The sequence below is a fragment of the Bos javanicus genome, chromosome 29 (genome assembly GCF_032452875.1).
Source record: "Bos javanicus breed banteng chromosome 29, ARS-OSU_banteng_1.0, whole genome shotgun sequence".
In the NCBI taxonomy this organism is placed as follows: domain Eukaryota; kingdom Metazoa; phylum Chordata; class Mammalia; order Artiodactyla; family Bovidae; genus Bos; species Bos javanicus.
In genome coordinates this window covers 42,970,308-42,987,681 of record NC_083896.1, presented here as the reverse complement: position 1 = coordinate 42,987,681, position 17,374 = coordinate 42,970,308, and the positions used below count along the sequence as shown (strand labels likewise).

Genomic DNA, 17,374 nt, shown 5'->3' with positions numbered 1-17,374 from the left:
GCATAATGACAGGGAAACAGGGTCCCTAGAAATCCCGATCCACTGAGGGTAAGAGGCATGGCAGCCATGCAGTCACAGTGCCAAGGGACCTGGGGTGGGGTGGGGAGGGACATAGTTCCCTGACCTGGAAATGGCAGGGTTCATAGAGGTGACATTTGAAGCAGTTCCCGAAGAAAGAGTAGAAATTGTTCAAGCAGGGAAGGGACTGGAGTTGGGGCTGGATTCTTCTGGTCTCTTTTTTTTCTTTGGACTCCAAGTTTGTCCCTCTCCTTACCCACCAGCCTTGGGGGAGGTAAATGGCCCCAGCCCAGCCCAGTAGCCCCCTTCGAGGGCCAGTGTCCAATCAGCCTTAGACCGAACAGATGATGGTGTGAGAAACACAAGCAGACAACTGATGGACAGCAAATGGACTTGGGGCACAGACACTGTTTATTGAGTGGCAGACGCAGGAGAGGTAGCTGGCTCCGGAGTGGAAGCGGAGGCGGTGGGGTGGGTCATGCCAGGGCGCCGTGAGCATCTGGCAGCCAGGGCCATGCCCCCCCATCCTAGGGGACAGCACAAGCTCACTGCATCAGGAGTAGCAAGGAGCCGGCCTGGGGAAGAGGCAGCCACAGCCCCCGGGGATCCTGGGCAAGAAGCAGCAGATGAACTTGGCACAAGGGTCTGGGGTGGGAGGGGCTGGGGTCTGGGTGTTCTGCGGGGAGATGAAGGGGGATCACGTCTGTGGGGTGGAGTAGAGACTGTGGTGGTGGCCGCCTGGTCCCAGAACCTGGGAGAAGAGCAGGGGCGTGGTCCGAGTCTGGCTGCCTCCACACCAGCCTGGTTCCCGCCCGATGGTGCCATACCAGCTGCTGGAGCCTAGGCTGCCTGACATGCTGCAGGCAGAAACAGGGTCAGTCCCCCAGCAGTCACTAGGACCACAGTCACCAGAGTTGGGGGAGGAGAGAGACTGACCGAGAACAGAGCTCAGTGACCCAGACTTCTCTGACTATGGCAAACTGCATCTTGGGGGGTGAGGTAGGGACTTTAGCAAGAGCAAACCAGAGGGGACTTCACCTAGTATAGACCATGGCATGGGCAGAGGTGGGTGGCAAGACCTGCTCTAGGACCCCATGGCTTGGTGGAGCAACCTGAGAGCCCAGGGGTCCTCGGGTGGGGCCGGGACTCCTACCTGGTGCTCTCACCCCGGCTATGCTCCCAAGAGCAGCCCTCATCCTCGCAGTGTGCCCGGTCGAAGAAGTAGGAACGGGAGCCAAAGACCTGCCCGTTGAGGATGCGGCTGGTGCTCTAGGGAAGGGAGCCACCATTGATGCTTCCTTCTGCCCCCCACTGGCCTCCCACACCCTCAGAACCCAGCCCAGGGACCGCCAGTGCCGCCCCTCTCCACTGGCCCTCACCAGGTCCTGCGGGGGCCGATGTACCCGGAAGAAGCCCACCAGCAGGGTGGTGGGCAGCAGCTCCCACACAAAGAGGATGAGGCCAAACACCAGGTAGCCTTTGTTCCCCAGGTCGTTCACCAGGTCCGCCTGTGGGGAGGCAGGGGCTGTGCCGATCTGCAGTCGTGCCAATGGGGCCCCCAGACAGGACCCAGGCCAGCTGGGGGCCAGGAGCCACAGCTACTGGGGAGGCGGCAGATGTGTCGAATGCCCACCTGATCAGAGACGTTGTACCAGTCGTAATCGAAGGCGTCCAGCCGGCTCCGTGGGGCCAAGGCCAGGGCCGCCAGGTTGTAGCAGGCCCGGCTGGCATAGAGCAGGACCATGGCGCCACCCATTGCAGCTGCCTGGCACACACTGGTCCCCTGGCAAAGATGACAACAGGGGACCCTTAGGGAGGGGAGGTTTCAGCTTTCTCTCTACTCTGAAGACCCCAAACGCCCCAAAGACACCCAGGCATCAGCGCTTGTGGCCCTACCTTGGCCTCCAGGTAGATGCTGGTGGAGGGGGCCCGCCGGGCCACAAGGCAGAGGCAGGCGGCAAGAGAGAGTGCGCAGATAACAAACAGGGAGTCGCTCACCAGGACACGCACCAGCAGGAGGGCCCAGGGCTGTGCCCGGCGCCGGCGGGACAGCATGGCGCACAGCACATTCACCAGCAGAAAGAGCAGCGAGGCCCCCACGAAGGCCCCTCGGACAGCCAGCCTGCGGCCCACAGCACAGTCAGCCCCAGGCGACCACCCTTGCCACTCCCCAACCACCCAACCCTTCCCAGGAGACCCGGGTGTCAGTCAGAACCTCAGGCTACGCAGTCTGAACCCCACTCCTCCAGTTTTACAGATGAGGAAACTGAGGCTAAAGAGGTCAGAATATGACTGACAGCTGTGGTACAGCAGAAAGAGCACTGGATTGGGAGTCAGAAATCTGAGTTTAAGCCCTGGCTCTACCTCCTGCCAGGTGTGCGACCTTGAACATGTTGCTTAGCCTTGCTGGGCCTCAGTGTCTTCATCTCTCAAATGGGGATACATCAGCTTCGAAGGTAAGTTGTAAATATTAAAGATGTCTGTGAAAGCTCTTAATAAACTGTGAGATGTTGTATAAAGGACAGGAGTTACCACTGCCCAAGGTCACCCAGAAGTGCCCTTTGGAGCTTCCGAGGGCCGGAGCCTCCAGCTCTTCCTCCATCATGGATGACATTGGCACCCTCTCCCTTCACCATATTTCACTGGTTTTTATTACAGTTGAGCTTCACATATGTAGCACCTCTGCAGACCATCTGCACCAGGTGCCTAATGTTCCCGAGCCTTCCCCAAGCATCCTGGGCTGTACTCCCCTCAGCCCTACCAGGGGGAAGGAATGGACACTGGGCTTCTCCCTGCCCCTGACCTGGGGACTGAACCCACCAGTACTTACAAGCCTCGGCTCATCTCTGGCCGACGCTTTGCCTTGGCTTTGAACACCACCTGGGGGCAGAGAGGCCCATTATTCTTTGGGGCCCTGGGGCTTGCTACCCCACAGGCCTACCCCCACCCATCACCATGGTTACCTGAGCAAAGTAGAGGTTCATGAGCGTCAGTGTGAAGAACTGCAGGCAGACAGGACAGCAGTAGAGAAGCCAAAAGGGCAGGGGCCCCAGGTGGTTGGCTCGGGGTGTGTCTCGAAAGTAGAAAGAGAACAGGGTGGTACGCAGGGCAGCCCAGAGCAGACAGAGCGCCAGGAACACCGTCTGATAGCTGAGACGCTTGTGCCCATACAGGAGTACCAGCCAGAGCTGGGCATAGACCGAGAAGAAGAGCAGGGCGTACAGGGTGGTGTAGGCCGCAGTCAGCCCCAGGGTCACGGCGGGCGGCAGCGCAGGTACCAGCCCAGCAGCAGGCACCAAGCCAGACAGGTTACTCTCCATGTCAGGGAGGGAGGCCTGAACCCTGAAGACAGAGATGGAGGGGCCGGCAGGGGGCCAGGGAAATAAATACGGAGGGGTGGGAGTTGTAGGGTGCTCAGGCGGAAAGCAGTGGTGGTTGGCCGGGCCCTCCCGCCCTCGACAGAGGGCCCCTTGCCTTCGCGGGGCACAGGCAACCTGGGTCCCTCACTACGGGGTGTGGAAAGACAGCCCTTCCTCTCCAGGGCAGAGTGGGGAGTACTCCTCTCCAGGCCAGGCTCAAAGCCGGGGATGGGGGGAAGGGGGTGCAGAAGCCGAAGGAAAGGGGGTCCCTGGCCTCGGTCGCTGGAGTCGTCCCGGCAGGAGGGGGAGAGCCGGCCAACGCCAGTCTGTTCAGAGCAGCGGCCGCTGCTGGGGACGCTCAACGTCTGGCTCTCCCCCTCCCCAAACTGGAGGGCTCTCTCCCCTCCAACAATCCGGATGGGGAGGGCCTCTGCCTTCCGTCCTCAGGATTCCGGACGCTGGCCCACCCCACCCCCCACTGCGTCCACTCTCCAGCCGCGGGGGGGCGGGAGGAGGCCGACGCCCGGTCCTCAGGCCGCGGCTGCGGGAGCCGGCTCCGGTCGCTGGGACCCGGGGCTCCAGCTCCCTGGCTCCCGCTGCTCCGCCCCCTCCTGCGCCTGCGCGGCCGCCGTTCGCTACGCAAATTGCTCAGGGTCTGGTCCTGGCTACGCAGGCCCGCGCCGCACCCGGCGCGGAGCTGTTCGAGAATTGGCGCAACTTGAGCTACCGCCGGGCGCCAGGGGTTACTAGAGGCGGCGAGCGGCCTTAACGTTCCGGCTGCGCCGCATCCGGCCTGCGCCCGGGTGGGCATTGCCTGGAGCTACCGGCCCTCGCTTCCATAGAAAGCTGGCGATTCCCATGCTTCTCTTCCCCATCCCCAAATCAAGATTGTGCCGCCCGATCCGGGGCGGTAACGACTTCCCTTCACTCGGCCTCAGAGGGAAACTTCCGCCCTCAGCCAAGATGGCCTCCGGGCCCCGCCCCCGGGCCTTAATCCGCGGGGCCCCCGCGTCCCGCGCGAGCCCGCCCGCCCATTCCCTAGGGGGCGGCGTTTCCCGCTCACCTGGCCTGCCGTCTGCCAGGCGCGAGGCCTCCGCAAGTCCTATTGTCACTCTCCTAGGGGCCCCTTTCCCTTCTGCGCCGGGACAGTCATCCTGCCCCGGGTGGAGGCTCCCTCGCTTATCTCTAGTGCCCCCGAGTTGGCGCGAGGAGTGGCGCCCCTGACGCGGGCGGTGCGAGGTTTCCACCGCGAGGAGAAGGGAGGGGCGCTTCCCGAGCCGGTCACCCGGTTCGGATGGAGCAGTGACAACAGCAACAACAGTTGCCTCCGACGGCTGAGCTTCGATTACTGCTTTGCAAAGTGCTTTCACCCACAGTAATCACCGCCCAGTTTACAAGGATCACTGACTCCTGAAAGAGGTGTCATTATCTCCATTTTACAGGAGTGGGAATTAAGTCCCAGAGGGGCTGAAGGACTTGTCAGCAGGAGCTGGCTTCCAAATGGGGACCCCGGAGAATCCCTCAGCGGCTCCAACAACGCCCAAGGCATAAGGAAGTCGAGAGCTGAGCATCCGGAGACGTAGAAGAGAATCAGGAGGAAGGCAGTGGGCGGGGCCCCAAGGAGTGGGGCCCGCCTGCTGGCCAGCTGACATTTCAAGAGCTGATTGGGCCGGGCCCGTGACAGTTTCCGTTACCCAGGCAACTAGGGCCGGGCTCTCTTTTTGCTAAAGGGACGCGGCGGGCCCGGGTCAGGGGCCTCATTATCGGGCTTGGGGTGAGATCTGTGTGCCGTTACCGCGGGCGGGTCTGACTGAAGCCTGGGCAGGGGCCTGAGGCTTCTCTCCAGCCCTAGGGCTCTGAGAGTTTTAGATCCTGGGCGGATAAGTCGAGCTTCCTGCCGGCCCAGACTCAACGGACAGATGTGCGCCAGGGAAGCAGGGTGGACCTGGGGTGCTGAGGTGGGAGAGGGAGCCAGGGACACCTGCGCCCCCAACCCTGCCAGCCAGCCTTAGCTCCCGCTGTTCTCTAATTACTTGTCATCTTGCCCCCCTGCAGCCCAGAGCATGTTCCAGATCCCAGAGTTTGAGCAGAGTGAGCAGGAAGACTCCAGCCCTGCAGATAGGGGCCTGGGCCCCAGCCTCACAGGGGACAGGCCCCCAGGTCTCAGCAAGCACTGGCTAACAGCCCCAGGCCTCCTGGGGGAAGCTGGTCACCAGCAGGGGCAGCCGGCCGGCAGCAGCCACCATGGAGGTAGGCAACCCCCGCCCCCCACCCAACAACCACCTGCCTGTCCAGCTTGCCTCCAGCCCAGTAGCTCTCTTCACCCCAGCCACATCCACACTCTGGAGGGCTCTGAGTAAGTCCCTCACCACTCTGCACCTCAGTTTCCTCTTCTGTAAAACAGCAATTCATCACCACCCTGGTAATGCTGTGGGGAAGATTAACAGGCATACCTTAGAAGCACTTAATTATAGAGCTGGTGTTTAGTAAATGCTCCAAGTATGTAGCTCTTAGCACAGGACCAGGACAGAATCACTGAGAGGCCAGAAAGGGGAAATGACTTGCCTAAGGTCATACTCAGCATTTCCTTTGGGCTAGAAGACTCTGTGGTGCCTTGCCCCAGGCTAGTGCTTTCCTTGAGATCCTGGATCCAGTCCCCAGCTCTGTTCTTTCCCACCCTGTGGCTCACACCCACACGGTGCTGTCCTTAACATCGCCAGGGCCAGGTAATCCCAAGAGGCAGACAGCCCTACCAGGCAGCGGGTCTGTGTGGGACTGGGAAAGCATCAGCTGTCCTCTATATCTACTGAGGGAGACCCAGCTGAGATGGAAGGATGGGCCCTGGAGGGCAGCAGCCATGTCTTAGTAGTCCCTACCACCAGGGTGCCCAGCCCAAGCCTTGGCACCTGGAACAACCACAGACATCTTCTGAAAACAAAACTCATGTCCCTTAACTGCTGCCGATGTGACACCCTTCCATTTTCAGGAGCAGGAAGGCTTATTAATGCCCCCACCCCAGGGAGTTCCCTGGTGGTCCAGTGGTTAACGCTCAGTGCTTTCACTGCCAAGAACCCCGGGGTTCAATGCCTGGTCAGGGAACTAGGATTACAGTCAAAAAAGAAAGAAAGAAAAAAGGTTGATATTCAGTTATTAGGGATACAATCTCTAAAAAAAAAAAAAAAAAATTAAAAGAAAAAAAAAAGACCCCACCCCCACCAGCCAGCCTGCTGTATGTCACACTGAACTCCACAGGCTTTCTTTAACTTTGAGATTTTTGCACTTAGAGTTTTTCTGCTTGAAACTGCTTCCCATCCTGTATCTGGCTGTCCCCATCTTCTGTGTCAAGTGCTGAATGTGTGTACCAGCTGCCAGGGGTTCATCAGGGACTAGAAGAGAAGCTCTTACCCTTGTGGTTGCCTACATTCTAGAAGATAGGGGGAGACAAGTCATAAACCAAGAAACAAACAAACCAGTCAGTGATATGGTGCCGTAGCAGGTGATGCCTTAGGTGACATACCCTTGACTTTCTCTTTGGGATCCGGAGTGCTGGGGGCTCGAGGGAGTGATTTAAACTGAGGTGGTCAGGGTGGGCCTTGGTGGTGGTGGTTTAGTTGCTAAGTCATGTCTGACTCTTGGGACCCCATGGACTGTAGCCCTCCAGGCTCCTCTGTCCATGGATTTCCCAGGCAAGAATGCTGGAGTGGGTTGCCATTTCCTTCTCCAGGGGATCTTCCTGACCCAGGGATCAAACTCAGGTCTCCTGCACTGCAGGTGATTCTTTACCAACTGAGCTACTAGGGCCTTGGTAAGAAGCAACATTTGAGCCAAGGCTAGAATCTGATGAGGAGTGAGCCAGAGATCTGTGGGAAGACAGATGCTGGCAGGGATGCCCGCAGACAGAGGGCAGTGTTAGTCACTCAGTCAAGTCCAGCTCTTTGTGACCCCATGGACTGTAGCCCACCAGGGTCCTCTGTCCATGGAATTTTCCAGGCAAGAATACTGGAGTGGGTTGCCATTTCCTTCACCTAGGCGGAGGGCAGGGCAAATGCAAAGACCCTGAGGGCAGTGAGAGGAGGGCCTTAGAGACTCCTCCAGAGATCAGGGAAGGGGAGGGGCTGAAGGGCAGGGCCTTGAAGGCCCAGGTCAAGGCTCTGGCTTTCAGGTTGAGTGAAAACCTGGAGGACTCTGATCTGATTTGGACCTCAAGAGAATCACCAGGGCCCCTGGGTGGAGACGGGTCTCCAATGGGCAAAGGTAGGGGTGGTGCCACGGGGGAGGATGGTAGCTGGTGCGAGCGTGGTGGTGGTGGTGGAAGTGGTAAGTATTAGAGCTAGGCTCTGGGTTTCTTTTGAAGGTCGAGCTGGTGGGATTTGCTGATAGACAGATGTGTGAGGCCCAAAGAGGATGGCTTGGGCGCCTGGAAGGATGGAGTTGCTCTCAACTGAGGTGGAACTGAGATGGTGTGGGGCGAGATCAGGAGCCCTGCTTGGGCCAGGTCAGGTTAGAGGTACCTTTTGGGCATCCAGTTGGAGATTTCTAGTAGGGATAGATACATGTGGGAGTTGGCCATTGCTGATGAAGTGTTTGGTGGGCCCTGGGAGACAGTGTAGACAGGGTAGGGCTTGGGCTGTGTCTGGAGCTCCAGGCTGCAGAGGGCAGCAGAAGCGGAGGAGCCTGCACTGGGGTCTGAGAAGGAGGGAGCCATGTGGTAGGGAGGGGAGTGTTGAACTGGGCGATGCTCCTTTGAGCGCTGCTGGAGGAGGGCTGGGAGTGGAGCGCTGGACTGGACCTAGGGCTGGGGAAGCTTGGGTGGAGAGTGGGGAGGGATGATGGGAAGAGAATTGGAGGTAGAAAGGAGAGCCCACTCTTGGCAGCTGAGCTCTGGCAAAGAGGAACAGAGGAGCCAGCGGCACCTGAAGGCCCAAGGAGAGTCAAGGAAGGATTGTTTTATTACTTAAGATAAAAAGAAAAAAGAGGTTCTTTTTTTTTGGCTGTACCATGTGGCTTGTGCGGTCTTAATTCCCTGACCAGGACTCAAACCCATGCTCCCTGCAATGGAAGTGTGGAGTCTTAACCATCAAGGAACTCCCGAAAGAGCATGTTTATAAGTTGATGGAGTAATCCAGTTAGGAAAATACTGGGGGATGCAGGGGAGAAAGGAAGCTTACTTGAGTAGGAGAGAGTGGTCTGGTGTTCAGGGGAGGGGCAGCTCAGCTGAGTGCAGTGGAGGGGTGGAGGAGGGCAAGGAGACACCTCACAGGAACTAGTAGATGTTTCTCTCGTGGATGCTTCCAATTTCTTGGTGAAAGGAAGCCAGGTCTTGAACCAGGAGTGAAGGTGGGGAGAGGGGTGGAGGTTGAGGTCGAGAGAGGGAAGAACAGGTTTGAAGTAGTTGTCTGGCCCAGAGTATGGAGTTGGAAGGTGTGCTGGGCAACTCAGGGGGCCACTGGGTCTTATGGCTGTGAATTTGAACAGAAGTGGCACGGCTGTGCTTTTCTCCAGCCATGCTGGCCGCCCAGGTGCCTGTGGGAACTGGCAGGGAGTTGGCCTTAACCAGAGCTGTGTTGGTATCAGCCCAGTGAGGGAGGCGGTGCGGGGCTTGGCTCGTATGCAGTGTAAGCTGGCCAAGTGTGAGGAGCCCGGCATCATCAGAGCTGGAGTGCCAAGGCAGGGAGCTGGAAAGGACCATTTCTGTGCTATGAATGAATGAAATAGGAGTGGCAAAACCTCTTGCACTCACTAGGGGCCCATCCCGCGGGTGGGGGCACCTGAGGCCCCAAGGGGGAAAGGTGGCCCAGCTCCAGGCCCAGCCATGACAAGGCCTGCAAGGGATGTAAGAGACCTGCCCTGGATTCCTTTTGACTTAGTTTCAAGTGGTTTTCCATGAAAGACCCGCAGGTGCCGATAACCTGCCAGAGCCACCGGGCCACTGTCCCCCTCCGCATGGGCAGGGTGCTGCCACTCTTCACATTCCCTGCCTCCAAGCCCCTGCTCGGTGAACTGTGCGTGTCTCCAGGGCGGGCCTGTGGCCACCTTGTGTGCTGTGCCAGCTCCCGTGCGTAGCTGGGTGCCTGGAGCAGCTGGTGCGTGAATGGTAGAGAGGGGAAGGGCGACACACGGTGAGTAAAGCAGCCCAGTGCCAGACCCCGGGCCAGACTGCAGGCTTCACCCTGGCTTTTTTTTTTTAATTGAAGTATAGCTGATTTATGTGCTCAGTCGTGTCTGACTCTTTGTGGCCCCATGGACTATAGTCCGCCAGGCTCCTCTGCTCATGGAATTTTCCAGGCGGGAATACTGGAGCCGGTTGCCATTCCCTTCTCCAGGGGATCTTCCCGACCCAGGGATTGAACCCATGTCTCTTGCATTGCAGGCAGATTCTTTACCACTAGTGCCCAGTGGTAACTACGGGAAGCCCATAGTTGATTTGTGAAAGTGAAAATGTTAGTCGCTCAGTCGTGTCTGACTCTTTGTGACCCTATGGACTGTAGCCTACCAGAATCCTCTGTCCATGGGATTCTCCAGGCAAGAATACTAGAGGGGGTTGCCATGACCTTCTCCAGGTTGATTTATAATGATATGTTAGTTTCAGGAGTACAGCAAAGTGAGTCAGTTATATATATATATATGCATATATATATTCTTTTTCAGATTCTTTTCCATAATAGGTTATTACAAGATATTCAATATAGTTCCCAGTGCTACACGGTAAATCCTTGTTGTTTATCTACTTTATATATAGTTCAGTTCAGTCGTTCAGTCGTGTCCGACTCTGCGACCCCATGAACCGCAGAACACCAGACCTCCCTGTCCATCACCATCTCCCGGAGTCCACCCAAACCCATGTCCATTGAGTCGGTGATGCCATCCAACCATCTCATCCTCTGTCATTCCCCTCTCGTCCTGCCCTCAATCTTTCCCAGCATCAGGGTCTTTTCCAATGAGTCAGTCTTCGCATCAGGTGGCCAAAGTATTGGAGTTTCAGCTTCAACATCAGTCCTACCAATGAACACCCAGGACTGATGTCCTTTAGGATGGACTGGTTGGATCTCGGACTGTCAAGAGTCTTCTCTAATACCACAGTTCAAAAGCATCAATTCTTTGGCACTCAGCCTTCTTTATAGTCCAGCTCTCACATCCATACATGACCACTGGAAAAACCATAGCCTTGACTAGACAGACCTTTGTTGACAAAGTAATGTCTCTGCTTTTCAATATGCTGTCTAGGTTGGTCATAACTTTCCTTCCAAGGAGTAAGCATCTTTTAATTTCATGGCTGCAGTCACCATTTGCAGTGATTTTGGAGCCCAGAAAAATAAAGTCAGCAAGTTTCCACTGTTTCCCCATCTATTTGCCATGAAGTGATGGGACCGGATGCAATGATCTTAGTTTTCTGAATGTTGAGCTTTAAGCCAGCTTTCTCACTCTCCTCTTTCACTTTCATCAAGAGGCTCTTTAGTTCTTCTTCACTTTCTGCCATAAGGGTGGTGTCATCTGCATGTACCTATGAATCCCAAAGTCCAGAATTCCCTGGTGGTCCAGTGGTTAGGACACAGCGCTTTCACTGACATGGCCTAGGTTCGATTCCTGGGGGGAACTGAGATCTCATAAGCCATGCAGTGCTGCCAAAGAAAAAAAAAAAGAAATCCCAAAGGCCTAGTTAATCCTCCCTACCCCCACTCCCCTTTTTCCCCCTGTGGTAATCATAAATTTGTTTTCCATGTCTGTTTCTGTTTTGTAAGTAAACTCATTTGTATCATTCTTTGTTTGTCCTGTTTTGTTTTCGGCAGCACCAGGAGGCAGTTTGTTTTCTATGTCTGTGAGTCTATTTCTATTTTGTAAATATGTTGATTTGTATCATTTTTTGTTTGTCTTGTTTTTGGCCACACCAGGAGGCCTATGGGATCTTAGTTCCCCCACTAAGGATCAAACATATGCCCGCTGCATTGAATGCATGGGATTTTAACCACTGGACCACCAGGGGAGTCTCCTGTATCAGTTTTGGATTCCGTATTTTTGTCTGACTCACTTCGCTTAGTGTGATTATCTCTAGGTCCATCCTTGGTGCTGCAAATGGCATTATTTCACTTTTTTTTTTTTAGTGGCGGAGTAGTATTTCATTGTTTATATATACATCTTCTTTGTCCATGGAATTCTCCAGACAAGAATACTGGAGTGGGTTGCCATTTCCTTCTCCAAGGAATCTTCCTGACCCAGAGATCAAACCCAGGTCTCCTGTGTTGCCAGGCAGATTCTTTACCAACTGAGCCACCAAGGAAACTTTCTTTATCTTTCTGTTGGACATTTAGGTTGCTTCCATATCTTGGCTATTGTAAATAGTGCTGCCATAAATACTGAGTGCCTCAGATTTTTTATCCCAGTAAAATGGGACTAGAAGTAGTCCCACCTCATTGCGTTGTCAAGAGAATCTGATGCATTAATACAGGAAAAATGCTTAGAAACAGTGCCTAGCAGAGAGGAGGGTCTGCTATTCTTACTATTACTGCAGTTGTTGTTGCAGTGAGTTGGCCCAGGCCCTGAGCAGACCTGGGGATTGCCATTCATTTAGAGGGAATAGAGAGACATGAATAACCAATGCCACCCTGATGGCAAACAAGGGAGTGCAGGCTGGAACGTAAGAATGTAAGGGCCCTGAAGGCCATGCCCAGGAGTTTGGAGTTTATCTCATAGGCAACAGGGAGCCATTGAAAGTTTTAGGCAGAGGACAGACATAGTTGGGTTTAGAGCAGAGGTTGGCAAACCACATCCAAAGGCTAAACTCCTCTTTGTTGTGTAGCCCATGAGCTAAGGATGATTTTGACACTTTTTTTTTTGACACTTTTAAACAGTTGACAGAACTCCAAAGAACAGTATTTTATTTCAGTGTTCCAAATACAATTTTAGTGGAACGCAGCGGTGCACAAGCACGTGTATATTGTTTACGGCTGCTTTCAAGCCCTGGCCACAATGTTGAGTAGTTGTGACAGGCTATGTGGCCTGCGATGCCCCAAACATTTCCTCTCTGACCCTTTACAGAAAACACTTGCCAGCCTCTGCTTTATCGTGTTTTCTGATTTTCTCAGCTCTGAGCAAGGTGGAGGTATGTTCTCTACAGGCCAGTAAGGGGCTTTCATACTCCAAATGGCTTTAGGGGACACAGGAAGCCTGGGCTGAGACAGGTCAGGCCACATGCCTGCTCCAGGGGGGAGCGCCGAGCTGCTCTCCTGCTGAAGTCGAGCAACATGTGAACCCCCCATGTGGTAGAGCAGGATCCAAACCCAACCCCACCTGATGGCACAACCTCACTGCCTCCAGCTGTCTGGAACAGCACTGTTCTAGTGAAGTGTGCAAGGATGCTCACAGGAGCGGGAATGTGGATGTGTTCAGCCCCACCCACTTACCCAGAAAGCCAGTGAGTAAAGAACTTTAAGTTTGGGGCTCCTGACACCTCCAGCCATAGGTCCCTCCCACTTTCCCACCCAGCCCCAGGCCTGCACTCTGGAAGGATGGCGAGAGAGCATGCTCACAACCAGAAGCCACGCCTCCTCCCGCCTCCTTTCCTTCCCAAGACTGGGAGAGGACGCCTTGCACTATCTAGGGGCATGAAGGAGTGACCGCTGATTGAAGGTTGGATGGATGGAGTGGGTAGGCATGTCTGCTCCCCCAGGGAGTTCACAGAAAAATACTCAAATTTTTTTCCTAGTAAATAGGACACTTAAATGTTCAGTTTACACATTTGAGTGTCATTTTGACAATGGCTGGCTTGGCACTGCTTAATTCATGGCTTCGGTAAAAATCCCCACTCCATGGGTAGGCTCCTGGCGGAGCTGGCAGTCACATTAGGCCTAGGGTTGCCTTTCCAGACCTGAGCCCCCACGGGAGCTCATGGTGCTGCTGAAAGGAGCCTGGGGCATGAGAGTTAAATACACAGACCCAGGAGCCAGACTGGTTGGGTTGGCATCTGTCACCTACTAGCTGTGTGACTTTGGGCAAGTTACTTACCCTCTCTATGCCTTAGTTTTCTTTTCTGTAAAATGGGGACAGTGAGTAACCTTCCCTCCCAGGATGTGGCGAGGACATAAGGAATTCATGGACATGAAGCACGCTGCCAAGCTGACACAGGGAGTGCTGCTGTTCTGCTGGTTCTGATTCCCAGGCAGGAGGGCAAGGCCCAAGCCAAGTGCCTGCCTACGTCACTTGGCTTCTGACCACTGGGCCCTGCATCTGTCAAGTGTGGAGGCTGTGGGTTCTTAGTGCTAGTAAAACAGAAAAATAGCTGATAGTTCCTGAGCATTTAAGTGACCAAGCAGGGTGTGCCAGCTGTGTGACCCTGGGCAAGTTCCTAACCTCTCTGTGCTTCTATTTCCTCATGTGTAAAATAGGGAGAACTTGGCCTCTCACCGGGAAAATGCGAGGCTTCAGGACATGAAAAGGGCAGAACAGGGTTCTTTCTCTGTGTCGTTTGTCCTCATGGGGGTACTGGGGGCTGCCCCCATTTCACAGAGGACAACACCGAGACCCCAAGGGATTAAAAAGAAAGGGCCCAAGGTCACAAAGCAGGAATGCAGGGGAGGGGGGGACTTCTGCCCTGATGCCCATGCCCCATGGAACCGGACAGTCCTCTGTAGACGGGCCTGTTCTCATCAGGGCTCTTGCTGCTCTCAGCTCCGTAGCCCCAGCCCCAATCTGGACTGCTGATTTAGCTGCCTGTTCCCCGCTGCCACCTCGTTCCTCAAAGGCTTTATGGTGTCCCTGCCTACCTGAGCCCAGGCTTTGGTGAAGTTTAGGAATTCCAGCCACCCTCTTAGCCTAGGCCTTTCTGGATCCAGCCCCCTCTTCTTTTCTTGGCTTTCCCAGCCCTGTGTTTGGAGCTGGGACCCTTGGAGGCCCCAGCCCTGGAGCTGGCCCACAGGCCTTTGGGAGAGGATGAGACAGTTACCCCTGGCTTCAAGACCTGGCCTAGATCATACTTTCTTCAGGATGCCTCCCTGACAGACATACCTTGCTGTGGATGCTGTTCCCTGTACTTGTTCCATGCTTGTCTTTCAATCCGGCTCTGGATTTATGCTCCTGGGAGTGTTCTAGGTCTTTGTTGGTCTGGGTATGGGGGTGGGGTTGACAGGAATTAGGGGGATGGAACACACGCAAAAGCCAGACAAACTCAGGACACACCTCTTTGAACAATGATCCATCACACACTTTCAGCTTATAAAGGACTTTCACGCTGTTTATGTGAGGCAAGTCACTGGCATTAAGAACTAGGTTTATCCCCATAAAGAGGTGAAGACACAGGCTCAGGGAGTTGAAGGGTGGTTGGATAAAGGATGACGTATAGCTCAATGGATTATCACTGGACTCTGGATTCCAACAAACCTGTAGGGACTTCAAACCTCAGAACTTCCCAACTGTGTCACTCAGGGCAAGTCTAAACCTCTCCAAGCCTGTCTTTTCATCTATATCGTAGAAGCAATATTAGTACTTATCTCCTGGCATGCTTAGGATAATGAGGTAATGCCCAGGACCTAGTGCGTGCTCCTTAAGTGTTACCATAAAAAGTCAACAGAACTTTCTGGACAGTTTGTTCAAAGTGGGTGCTGTGAGAGGTACAGATATGCTGACAGGTTCTTGTTCTCAAAGGGCTTCTAGGTCTCCTGTAGGTCACACCAGTGAAACAAATGGGCCCCAGCAGGTCACCTGCGGAGGTGGGGTTCAACCCTGTCTGGCTTGGTTGGGGTACCTCCTCAACCAGGAGACTGATTTCCTCTGCAGGGGACTGGAGCTGATGAAAGAGTTAACCTCCCAGGGAGTTGCTGGGAAGTCCCTGGATCTTACACTCACAGCTGTAACCACTATTTATGCCCTTATTCTGTACCAAGCACAGAGGTAAAGTCATTCTATAAACCGAAAGGTCTGGCCCGTTGAAAGTGTTACTCGCTCAATTGTGTCGGACTCTGCAACCTCACAGGACTGTAGCCCGCCAGGCTCTTCTGTCCGTGGGATTCTCCAGGCAAGAATACTGGAGTGGGTAGCCTTTCCCTTCTCCAGTGGATCTTCCCCACCCACGGATCGAACCCAGATCTCCCGCATTGCAGGCAGATTCTTTACCATCTGAGCCACAGGGTCTGGCCCATATTGGGGCTCAATTAAGATTTGTGGGATTAATGAGAAATTAGTTCGAAACTACACTAACACTGCTGCAGGGCTGGGGACGCGAGAGCAGTTGAGATTCAAGTCATCCCCACCGTCTGATCTTCTCTGCAGGCACTGGGGCTGTGGAGACCCGGAGTCGTCACAGCTCCTACCCCGCGAGGCCAGAGGATAATGAAGAGACGGAGGAGGAGGATCTCGGCCCCTTTAGGGGCCGCTCGCGTTCGGCGCCCCCCAACCTCTGGGCTGCACAGCGATATGGCCGCGAGCTCCGGAGGATGAGCGACGAGTTTCACGTCTCCTTCAAGGTGAGGGCCGGCTGAGGTGCCCCGCAGTCCCGGACCACGCCGGAACCTGTGCTCCCGGGCCTCCTCCCACTGGGCTGTCCCAGTGCACGTCGGGATTTGCAGTTTCGGGACTCCTCGCCTGCAGCCAGACCCTTCCCGAGTCCCAGGGTATTCGGGGACCTGACCCTGCTCCAGCAGGCCAAGGCTCCTGGGCTCCCCAAATCCCCGGAGCACGAGGCATTTGTGCTCCTGGCCGACCCACTTCGGATAGCCGGGTTCTTGGCCTCAATTTCCGAACCACTTCTTTGATTTTCAAATTATGGTCCCATCTTCCAGGTGCTAAGTCTCCGGCTCTGGCGCTTACAGGACCGTAGGCGTCCTTTCTTTCTGCTCGCAACATGGAGGGACCATGCTTAGTAGTCAGGAGACCTCTCCATACAAGGCCTGTTAGGATCTACGCTCTTTTATCTCCTCCCAGATCTCACTTGGTGGTGGGATTCCGTAAGCGGAGGGGCCTTGCTTCGGGCTGCCAGGATAAACTAATTCATTCTACCTTTTCTTCTTCCCACCCTGAAGGGGCTTCCTCGCCCGAAGAGCGCGGGCACGGCAACGCAAATGCGACAAAGCCCCAGCTGGACGCGCTTCCTCCAGTCCTGGTTGAGCCGGAACTTGGGGAGAGGAGGCTCCGCCCCCTCGCAGTGACCTTCCGCCCCGCAACCGAAGCTCCCAACCGCTGCTGGTGGCCATCTTGGGAGCGGGCGGAAGTCTTTTCTGCAGGCCTTATGCAAAACGAGGCTCGGATTCGTTCCTTTCGGAAGACTGAGGTCTGACCCAAAGTTCGGTCCCCTTCCGGTGTGTGCGAGGACCACGGAGGGGCTCGGCCCCCATCGGAAGTTGGAAGTTTTTCCGCCCTTACCTGCCGGAAGCGGCCCCGTGACCCCACCCCACGCGCCTGCGCCAGTTGCGAGCCGAGATTAACCCTAACTTCGCCGGAACCCTTTCCTCCGTGGTAACGCTGCGGACCTACGCCCGATACTAAAATGCTAGTAAAGCCCACGTCTGTACCGCGGAGTCTCTGTCTGTCGCCTGGGGCTTCCCGGGCGGAGAGAGCGCTAGCACTGACAAGAATTTCAAAAGATGTCCCCGCTTTACATATGAGGGAAACTGAGGCACTTGGGGCCGACATCAGGGAGGCGTTGAGGCGGCGAGCGGAGATACGGCCGCCTGGCCTCCGGGAGACGGAGCGCGATCGGGCTTCGGGGACATCCAGGTCCTTATCTCTAATATGGTAATTGAGAACTGCATGCCGGCTGGCCGCTGGAATTCCGCGCACTGCAAACCGTGCCGCCGTCCCCCAGGGAGGGTCATTTGCTCCTATTTGGGTCAGTCCTTTTGAGCAGCTACTGTGTGGCCGGCCTAGGGCCAGCGCTCCTCAGGGAACTGGCAGGACACATTGAGCGGGGGAGGGGACGGAAGGCTCGGCCCAAGGCCGTGAGTAGAGGGATCGCTAGGGAACCAGAGAAGCTTCACCAGGCCCTGGGAGCCGAGCTGAGAGCTCAATTCCAG

General features: G+C 55.4%; 2 protein-coding genes across 5 annotated transcripts; one reads left to right on the top strand and one right to left on the bottom strand.

The window, feature by feature from the left end:
• Window positions 1–406: 406 nt before the first annotated feature.
• GPR137 (G protein-coupled receptor 137) lies at window positions 407–4,529 on the bottom strand. Its single transcript, XM_061406788.1, has 8 exons — window positions 4,441–4,529; window positions 2,982–3,360; window positions 2,849–2,898; window positions 1,915–2,140; window positions 1,652–1,801; window positions 1,398–1,526; window positions 1,172–1,287; window positions 407–875 (listed from the first exon to the last, which is right to left on the bottom strand). The coding sequence occupies exons 2-8, from the start codon at window positions 3,336–3,338 to the stop codon at window positions 716–718; spliced, it is 1,188 nt and encodes a 395-aa protein (XP_061262772.1). The 5' UTR covers window positions 3,339–3,360; window positions 4,441–4,529; the 3' UTR covers window positions 407–715.
• Window positions 4,530–4,705: 176 nt separating this feature from the next.
• BAD (BCL2 associated agonist of cell death) lies at window positions 4,706–16,874 on the top strand. Of its 4 annotated transcripts, none has more exons than XM_061406812.1 (4): window positions 4,706–4,796; window positions 5,433–5,627; window positions 15,636–15,829; window positions 16,385–16,874. In XM_061406812.1, exons 2-4 carry the CDS (start codon window positions 5,441–5,443, stop codon window positions 16,508–16,510), a joined length of 507 nt encoding a protein of 168 aa, XP_061262796.1. In that variant the 5' UTR covers window positions 4,706–4,796; window positions 5,433–5,440; the 3' UTR covers window positions 16,511–16,874. The 4 variants fall into 4 exon arrangements, with proteins under 4 accessions (XP_061262796.1, XP_061262792.1, XP_061262793.1 ...); XM_061406808.1 differs by lacking the exon at window positions 4,706–4,796 and adding an exon at window positions 5,054–5,151; XM_061406809.1 differs by lacking the exon at window positions 4,706–4,796 and adding an exon at window positions 5,083–5,335.
• The last annotated feature ends 500 nt before the right edge of the window (window positions 16,875–17,374 follow it).